We start from the raw sequence: 10000 nt of genomic DNA on the forward strand, positions 1-10000 counted from the left end.
AGTGTAAACACTGCCACCAACAACAGTGTAAACACTGCCACCAACAACAGTGTAAACACTGCCACCAACAACAGTGTAAACACTGCCACCAACAACAGAGTAAACACTGCCACCAACAACAGAGTAAACACTGCCACCAACAACAGTGTAAACACTGCCACCAACAACAGTGTAAACACTGCCGCCAACAACAGAGTAAACACTGCCACCAACAACAGTGTAAACACTGCCACCAACAACAGAGTAAACACTGCCACCAACAACAGTGTAAACACTGCCACCAACAACAGAGTAAACACTGCCACCAACAACAGAGTAAACACTGCCACCAACAACAGAGTAAACACTGCCACCAACAACAGAGTAAACACTGCCACCAACAATAGTGTAAACACTGCCACCAACAACAGAGTAAACACTGCCACCAACAATAGTGTAAACACTGCCACCAACAACAGAGTAAACACTGCCACCAACAATAGTGTAAACACTGCCACCAACAACAGAGTAAACACTGCCACCAACAATAGTGTAAACACTGCCACCAACAACAGAGTAAACACTGCCACCAACAATAGTGTAAACACTGCCACCAACAACAGAGTAAACACTGCCACCAACAATAGTGTAAACACTGCCACCAACAACAGAGTAAACACTGCCACCAACAATAGTGTAAACACTGCCACCAACAACAGAGTAAACACTGCCACCAACAATAGTGTAAACACTGCCACATCTATAAACACTGCCACCAACAACAGTGTAAACACTGCCACCAACAACAGTGTAAACACTGCCACCAACAACAGTGTAAACACTGCCACCAACAATAGTGTTAACACTGCCAACATTCCGACAGATAAGTCAGAGTCCGCCCACACTCCGCCCACGGCTGCCTCTGCGCCCACACCATCACCAGCCAGCACGCCCACGTCGTCTTCTTCCACGCCCACCCCGCCCACCACCACCGCCCACACTACAGCAGCACCGCCCATCACCGTTGACCCGGGAGCTCTGGTTATCACCCCAACAGACAACGTCTACGAGAACGCTGCCAAGCTCCTGTTTCTTGGTGTGAAGTGGGCGCGATCCATCCCTTCCTTCATGCAGGTGGGTTGTTGCTTCCTTCATGCAGGTGGGTTGTTACTTCCTTCATGCAGGTGGGTTGTTGCTTCCTTCATGCAGGTGGGTTGTTACTTCCTTCATGCAGGTGGGTTGTTACTTCCTTCATACAGGTGGGTTGTTGCTTCCTTCATACAGGTGGGTTGTTGCTTCCTTCATACAGGTGGGTTGCTGCTTCCTTCATGCAGGTGGGTTGTTGATTCCTTCATGCAGGTGGGTTGTTGCTTCCTTCATACAGGTGGGTTGCTGCTTCCTTCATGCAGGTGGGTTGTTGATTCCTTCATGCAGGTGGGTTGTTGCTTCCTTCATGCAGGTGGGTTGTTACTTCCTTCATGCAGGTGGGTTGTTACTTCCTTCATGCAGGTGGGTTGTTACTTCCTTCATGCAGGTGGGTTGTTGCTTCCTTCATGCAGGTGGGTTGTTACTTCCTTCATGCAGGTGGGTTGTTGCTTCCTTCATGCAGGTGGGTTGTTACTTCCTTCATGCAGGTGGGTTGTTACTTCCTTCATGCAGGTGGGTTGTTGATTCCTTCATGCAGGTGGGTTGTTGCTTCCTTCATGCAGGTGGGTTGTTGCTTCCTTCATGCAGGTGGGTTGTTGCTTCCTTCATGCAGGTGGGTTGTTGCTTCCTTCATGCAGGTGGGTTGTTGCTTCCTTCATGCAGGTGGGTTGTTGCTTCCTTCATGCAGGTGGGTTGTTGCTTCCTTCATGCAGGTGGGTTGTTGCTTCCTTCATGCAGGTGGGTTGTTGCTTCCTTCATGCAGGTGGGTTGTTACTTCCTTCATGCAGGTGGGTTGTTACTTCCTTCATGCAGGTGGGTTGTTGCTTCCTTCATGCAGGTGGGTTGTTGATTCCTTCATGCAGGTGGGTTGTTGCTTCCTTCATGCAGGTGGGTTGTTGCTTCCTTCATGCAGGTGGGTTGTTGCTTCCTTCATGCAGGTGGGTTGTTGCTTCCTTCATGCAGGTTGGTTGTTGCTTCCTTCATGCAGGTTGGTTGTTGCTTCCTTCATGCAGGTGGGTTGTTGCTTCCTTCATGCAGGTTGGTTGTTGCTTCCTTCATGCAGGTGGGTTGTTGCTTCCTTCATGCAGGTGGGTTGTTGCTTCCTTCATGCAGGTGGGTTGTTGCTTCCTTCATGCAGGTGGGTTGTTGCTTCCTTCATGCAGGTGGGTTGTTGCTTCCTTCATGCAGGTTGGTTGTTGCTTCCTTCATGCAGGTGGGTTGTTGCTTCCTTCATGCAGGTGGGTTGTTGCTTCCTTCATGCAGGTGGGTTGTTGCTTCCTTCATGCAGGTGGGTTGTTGATTCCTTCATGCAGGTGGGTTGTTGCTTCCTTCATGCAGGTGGGTTGTTGCTTCCTTCATGCAGGTTGGTTGTTGCTTCCTTCATGCAGGTTGGTTGTTGCTTCCTTCATGCAGGTTGGTTGTTGCTTCCTTCATGCAGGTGGGTTGTTGCTTCCTTCATGCAGGTGGGTTGTTGCTTCCTTCATGCAGGTTGGTTGTTGCTTCCTTCATGCAGGTGGGTTGTTGATTCCTTCATGCAGGTGGGTTGTTGCTTCCTTCATGCAGGTGGGTTGTTGCTTCCTTCATGCAGGTGGGTTGTTGCTTCCTTCATGCAGGTGGGTTGTTGCTTCCTTCATGCAGGTTGGTTGTTGCTTCCTTCATGCAGGTTGGTTGTTGCTTCCTTCATGCAGGTTGGTTGTTGCTTCCTTCATGCAGGTGGGTTGTTGCTTCCTTCATGCAGGTGGGTTGTTGCTTCCTTCATGCAGGTTGGTTGTTGCTTCCTTCATGCAGGTTGGTTGTTGCTTCCTTCATGCAGGTTGGTTGTTGCTTCCTTCATGCAGGTGGGTTGTTGATTCCTTCATGCAGGTGGGTTATTGCTTCCTTCATGCAGGTGGGTTGTTGCTTCCTTCATGCAGGTGGGTTGTTACTTCCTTCATGCAGGTGGGTTGTTGATTCCTTCATGCAGGTGGGTTGTTGCTTCCTTCATACAGGTGGGTTGTTACTTCCTTCATACAGGTGGGTTGTTGCTTCCTTTATGCAGGTGGGCTGTTACTTCCTTCATGCAGGTGGGTTGTTACTTCCTTTATGCAGGTGGGTTGTTACTTCCTTCATGCAGGTGGGTTGTTACTTCCTTCATACAGGTGGGTTGTTGCTTCCTTTATGCAGGTGGGCTGTTACTTCCTTCATGCAGGTGGGTTGTTACTTCCTTTATGCAGGTGGGTTGTTGCTTCCTTCATGCAGGTGGGTTGTACTTCTTTCATGCAGGAGGGTTGTTACTTCCTTCATGCAGGTGGGATGTTACTTCTTTCATGCAGGTGGGTTGTTACTTCTTTCATGCAGGTGGGTTGTTACTTCCTTCATGCAGGTGGGTTGTTACTTCCTTCATGCAGGTGGGTTGTTACTTCTTTCATGCAGGTGGGTTGTTACTTCTTTCATGCAGGTGGCTTGTTACTTCTTTCATGCAGGTGGGTTGTTACTTCTTTCATGCAGGTGGGTTGTTACTTCCTTCATGCAGGTGGGTTGTTACTTCCTTCATGCAGGTGGGTTGTTACGTCCTTCATGCAGGTGGGTTGTTACTTCCTTCATGCAGGTGGGTTGTTACTTCCTTCATGCAGGTGGGTTGTTGCTTCCTTCATGCAGGTGGGTTGTTACTTCCTTCATGCAGGTGGGTTGTTACTTCTTTCATGCAGGTGGGTTGTTACTTCTTTCATGCAGGTGGGTTGTTACGTCCTTCATGCAGGTGGGTTGTTACTTCTTTCATGCAGGTGGGTTGTTACTTCCTTCATGCAGGTGGGTTGTTACTTCCTTCATGCAGGTGGGTTGTTACTTCTTTCATGCAGGTGGGTTGTTACTTCCTTCATGCAGGTGGGTTGTTACTTCCTTCATGCAGGTGGGTTGTTACGTCCTTCATGCAGGTGGGTTGTTACTTCTTTCATGCAGGTGGGTTGTTACTTCCTTCATGCAGGTGGGTTGTTACTTCCTTCATGCAGGTGGGTTGTTACTTCTTTCATGCAGGTGGGCTGTTACTTCCTTCATGCATGTGGGTTGTTACTTGCTTCATGCAGGTGGGACGTTACTTCCTTCATGCAGGTGGGTTGTTACTTCTTTCATGCAGGTGGGTTGTTACTTCCTTCATGCAGGTGGGTTGTTACTTCCTTCATGCAGGTGGGTTGTTACTTCTTTCATGCAGGTGGGCTGTTACTTCCTTCATGCAGGTGGGTTGTTACTTCCTTCATGAAGGTGGGTTGTTACTTCCTTCATGCAGGTGGGTTGTTGCTTCTTTCATGCAGGTGGTTTGTAACTTCCATCATGCAGGTGGGTTGTTACTTCCTTCATGCAGGTGGGTTGTTACTTCCTTCATGCAGGTGGGTTGTTACTTCCTTCATGCAGGTGGGTTGTTACTTCCTTCATGCAGGTGGGTTGTTACTTCCTTCATGCAGGTGGGTTGTTACTTCTTTCATGCAGGTGGGTTGTTACTTCTTTCATGCAGGTGGGTTGTTACTTCCTTCATGCAGGTGGGTTGTTACTTCCTTCATGCAGGTGGGTTGTTACTTCCTTCATGCAGGTGGGTTGTTACTTCTTTCATGCAGGTGGGTTGTTACTTCTTTCATGCAGGTGGGTTGTTACTTCTTTCATGCAGGTGGGCTGTTACTTCCTTCATGCAGGTGGGTTGTTACTTCCTTCATGCAGGTGGGTTGTTACTTCTTTCATGCAGGTGGGTTGTTACTTCCTTCATGCAGGTGGGTTGTTACTTCCTTCATGAAGGTGGGTTGTTACTTCCTTCATGCAGGTGGCTTGTTACTTCCTTCATGCAGGTGGGTTGTTACTTCTTTCATGCAGGTGGGTTGTTACTTCCTTCATGCAGGTGGGTTGTTACTTCATGCAGGTGGGCTGTTACTTCCTTCATGCAGGTGGGTTGTTACTTCCTTCATGAAGGTGGGTTGTTACTTCCTTCATGCAGGTGGGCTGTTACTTCCTTCATGCAGGTGGGTTGTTACTTCCTTCATGAAGGTGGGTTGTTACTTCTTTCATGCAGGTGGGCTGTTACTTCCTTCATGAAGGTGGGTTGTTACTTCCTTCATGCAGGTGGGTTGTTACTTCCTTCATGCAGGTGGGTTGTTACTTCCTTCATGCAGGTGGGACGTTACTTCCTTCATGCACGTGGGTTGTTGCTTCTTTCATGCAGGTGGTTTGTAACTTCCATCATGCAGGTGGGTTGTTACTTCCTTCATGCACGTGGGTTGTTGCTTCTTTCATGCAGGTGGTTTGTAACTTCCATCATGCAGGTGGGTTGTTACTTCTTTCATGCAGGTGGGTTGTTACTTCCTTCATGCAGGTGGGTTGTTACTTCCTTCATGCAGGTGGGTTGTTACTTCCTTCATGCACGTGGGTTGTTGCTTCTTTCATGCAGGTGGTTTGTAACTTCCATCATGCAGGTGGGTTGTTACTTCCTTCATTCACGTGGGTTGTTACTTCCTTCATGCAGGTGGGTTGTTACTTCCTTCATGTAACTTCCATCATGCAGGTGGGTTGTTACTTCCTTCATGCACGTGGGTTGTTACTTCCTTCATGCAGGTGGGTTGTTACTTCCTTCATGCAGGTGGGTTGTTACTTCCTTCATGCAGGTGGGCTGTTACTTCCTTCATGCAGGTGGGTTGTACTTCTTTCATGCAGGTGGGCTGTTACTTCCTTCATGCAGGTGGGTTGTTACTTCCTTCATGCAGGTGGGTTGTTACTTCCTTCATGCAGGTGGGCTGTTACTTCCTTCATGCAGGTGGGTTGTTACTTCCTTCATGCAGGTGGGTTGTTACTTCCTTCATGCAGGTGGGTTGTTACTTCATGCAGGTGGGTTGTTACTTCCTTCATGCAGGTGGGTTGTTACTTCCTTCATGCAGGTGGGTTGTTACTTCCTTCATGCAGGTGGGTTGTTACTTCCTTCATGCAGGTGGGTTGTTACTTCCTTCATGCAGGTGGGTTGTTACTTCATGCAGGTTCATGCAGGTGGGTTGTTACTTCCTTCATGCACGTGGGTTGTTACTTCCTTCATGCAGGTGGGTTGAACTTCTTTCATGCAGGTGGGTTGGTACTTCCTTCATGCAAGTGGGTTGTTACTTCTTTCATGCAGGTGGGTTGTTACTACTTCCTTCATGCAGGTGGGTTGTTACTTCCTTCATGCAGGTGGGTTGTTACTTCCTTTGCAGGTATGCAGGTGGGTTGTTACTTCCTTTCATGGGTTGTACAGGTGGGTTGTTACTTCCTTCATGCAGGTGGGTTGTTACTTCCTTCATGCAGGGTTGTACTTCTTTTATGTGGGTTGTTACTTCCTTCATGCAGGTGGGTTGTTACTTCCTTCATGCAGGTGGGTTGTTACTTCCTTCATGCAGGTGGGTTGTTACTTCCTTCATGCAGGTGGGTTGTTACTTCCTTCATGCAGGTGGGTTGTTACTTCCTTCATGCAGGTGGGTCGTTACTTCCTTCATTCAGGTGGGTTGTTACTTCCTTCATGCAGGTGGGTTGTTACTGTTACCAAGCCTCAGTAAAGGTCATTACTTGTGTCAGAGTTGAGAGTCAAGTTATGTTGTCTTCTTTGTGGAGATTTATCTTGCCATGACTTGATAATGCTCACAAAAGGGCGAAACGTTTCTTATTTGTGGCTGCAGGGATCGATTCACACCGCCTGGCCCCGCCTCTTCGTTAACTGTTCCACTTCCTGACAACTGAAGAAATACTTCCTAACATCCCTATGACTTATCTGAGTCTTCAGCTTACAACTGTGACCCCTTGTTGCTGTGTCACTTCTCTGGAACATCCTGTTTCTGTCCACCTTGTCACTTCATCTCAGTATTTTATATGTTGTTAGCATGTCCTCCCTACCCATTCTGATCTTAACCTCTCCTAGTAGGACACGCCCCTTAGCTCCGGGAAAAGTCTTGTTGCAAACCTTTGCACTTTCTCTAATTTCTTGACGTGTTTCACCAGGTGTTGGTTCCAAACTGGTGCTGCGTACTCCAGTATGGGCCTGACGTACACGGTTTACAGAGTCTTGAACGATTTCTTACTGAGTTATCGGTAAGCTATTCTTAGGTTTGTGCGTGTGTGTGTACTCACCTAATTGTAGTTGCAGGGGTTGAGTCATAGCTCCTGGCCCCGCCTCTTTACTGGTCGATACTAGGTCACTTTCTACCTGCTCCATGAACTTCATCATACCTTTTCTTAAAGGTATGTATAGATCCCGCCTCCACTACATCACTTTCCAGATTAATCCACTTCCTGACAACTCGATGACTGAAGAAATACTTCCTAACATCCCTTCGATTCATCTGAGTCTTCAACTTCCAATTGTGACCTCTTGTGTCTGTGTCCCATCTCTGGAACATCCTGTCTTTGTCCACCTTGTCTATTCCGCGCAGTATTTTATATGTCGTTATCATGTCTCCCCTGACCCTCCTGGCCTCCAGTGTCGTCAGGCCGATTTCCCTCAACCTTTCTTCGTAGGACAATCCCCGTAGCTCTGGGACTAGTCTTGTTGCAAACCTTTGCACTTTCTCTAATTTCTTGACGTGCTTGACTAGGTGTGGATTCCAAACTGGTGCTGCATACTCCAGTATGGGCCTGACGTAAATGGTATACAGGGTCTTGAACGAGTCCTTACTGAGGTATCGGAACGCTATCCGTAGGTTTGCCAGGCGCCCGTATGCTGCAGCAGTTATCTGATTTATGTGCGCCTCAGGAGATATGCTCGGTGTTATACTCACCCCCAGATCTTTTTCCTTGAGTGAGGTTTGCAGTCTTTGGCCATCTAAACTATATTGTGTCTGCGGTCTTCTTTGCCCTTCCCCAATCTTCATGACTTTGCATTTGGCAGGGTTAAACTCAAGGAGCCAGTTGCTGGACCAGGCTTGCAGCCTGTCCAGGTCTCTTTGTAGTCCTGCCTGATCCTCATCCGATTTGATTCTTCTCATTAACTTCACATCATCTGCAAACAAGGACACTTCTGAGTCTATCCCTTCCGTTATGTGTGTGTGTGTGTGTGTGTGTGTGTGTGTGTGTGTGTGAGTGTATGTGTGTGTGTGTGTGTGAGTGTATGTGTGTGTGTGTGTGTGTGAGTGTATGTGTGTGTGTGTGTGAGTGTGTGTGTGTGTGTGTGTGTGTGTGTGTGTGTGTGTGTGTGTGCGTGTGAGTGTGTGTGTGTGTGTGTGTGTGTGTGAGTGTGTGTGTGAGTGTGTGTTTGTGTGTGTGTGTGTGTGTGAGTGCATGTGTGCTCACCTAATTGCTCACCTAATTGTGGTTGCAGGGGTCGAGACTCAGCTCCTGGCCCCGCCTCTTCACTGATCGCTACTGGATCCTCTCTCTCTCTGCTTCCTGAGCTTTGTCATACCTCTTCTTAAAACTATGTATGGTTCCTGCCTCCACTACTTCACTTGCTAGGCTATTCCACTTGCTGACAACTCTATGACTGAAGAAATACTTCCTAACGTCCCTGTGACTCGTCTGAGTCTTCAGCTTCCAGTTGTGACCCCTTGTCCCTGTGTCCCCTCTCTGGAACATCCTGTCTCTGTCCACCTTGTCTATTCCCCGCAGTATCTTGTATGTCGTTATCATGTCTCCCCTGACCCTTCTGTCCTCCAGTGTCGTCAGTCCGATTTCCCTTAACCTTTCCTCTTACGACATTCCCTTGAGCTCTGGGACTAGCCTTGTTGCAAACCTTTGTACTTTCTCTAACTTCTTGACGTGCTTGACCAGGTGTGGGTTCCAGACTGGTGCTGCATACTCCAGTATGGGCCTAACATACACAGTGTACAGTGTCTTGAACGATTCCTTATTAAGGTATCGGAACGCTATTCTCAGGTTTGCCAGGCGCCCGTATGCTGCAGCGGTTATTTGGTTGATGTGTGCCTCCGGTGATGTGCTCGGTGTTATGGTCACCCCAAGGTCTTTCTCCCTGAGTGAGGTCTGTAGTCTTTGTCCACCTAGCCTATACTCTGTCTGCGGTCTTCTTTGCCCCTCCCCAATCTTCATGACTTTGCATTTGGCTGGATTGAATTAGAGAAGCCAGTTGCTGGACCACGTGTCCAGCATGTCCAGGTCTCTTTGCAGTCCTGCCTCATCCTCGTCCGATTTAATTCTTCTCATCAACTTCACATCATCTGCGAACAGGGACACTTCAGAGTCTATTCCTTCCATCATGTCGTTCACATATATCAAAAATAGCACTGGTCCTAGAACTGACCCCTGTGGGACCCCGCTCGTAACAGGCGCCCACTGTGATACCTCTTCACGTACCATGACTCGTTGCTGCCTCCCTGTCAGGTATTCTCTTATCCATTGCAGTGCCCTCCCTTTCACGTGCGCCTGACCCTCCAGCTTCTGCACTAATCTCTTGTGGGGAACTGTGTCAAAGGCCTTCCTGCAGTCTAGGAAAACGCAATCAACCCACCCCTCTCTCTCGTGTCTTACTTCTGTTACCTTGCCATAAAACTCCAGGAGGTTTGTGATACAAGATTTGCCTTCCATGAACCCATGCTGGTTTTCATTTATAATCTTGTTCCTTTCCAGGTGTTCGACCACTCTCCTCCTGATAATCTTCTCCATGACTTTGCACACAATACATGTCAGAGACACAGGTCTGTAGTTTAGTGCCTCGTTTCTGTTTCCTTTCTTAAATATGGGGACTACATTAGCTGTCTTCCATTTCTCAGGTAGTTGCCCAGTTTCAAGGGATGTGTTGAAGATTGTGGTTAGAGGCACGCACAGCACATCTGCTCCTTCTCTAAGGACCCATGGGGAGATGTTGTCCGGTCCCATCACCTTTGAGGTGTCAAGGTCACTTAAGAGCTTCTTCACCTTCTCCTCAGTTGTTCGTATGTCATCCATCACT

At 48.1% G+C, this 10000-nt stretch overlaps 1 protein-coding gene across 1 annotated transcript in view; it reads left to right on the forward strand.

Moving 5' to 3' along the window:
* Positions 1-10000, forward strand: part of LOC128691572 (photoreceptor-specific nuclear receptor-like) — a 41752-nt gene that overhangs the window by 24131 nt on the left and 7621 nt on the right. Inside the window, exon 5 of the mRNA XM_070088794.1 lies at positions 863-1113. Within this exon, the coding sequence (XP_069944895.1) occupies positions 863-1113 (251 nt within the window). The remainder of the gene's footprint in view (positions 1-862; positions 1114-10000) is intronic.

This window comes from Cherax quadricarinatus, chromosome 26, assembly GCF_038502225.1.
Source record: "Cherax quadricarinatus isolate ZL_2023a chromosome 26, ASM3850222v1, whole genome shotgun sequence".
NCBI lineage: Eukaryota > Metazoa > Arthropoda > Malacostraca > Decapoda > Parastacidae > Cherax > Cherax quadricarinatus.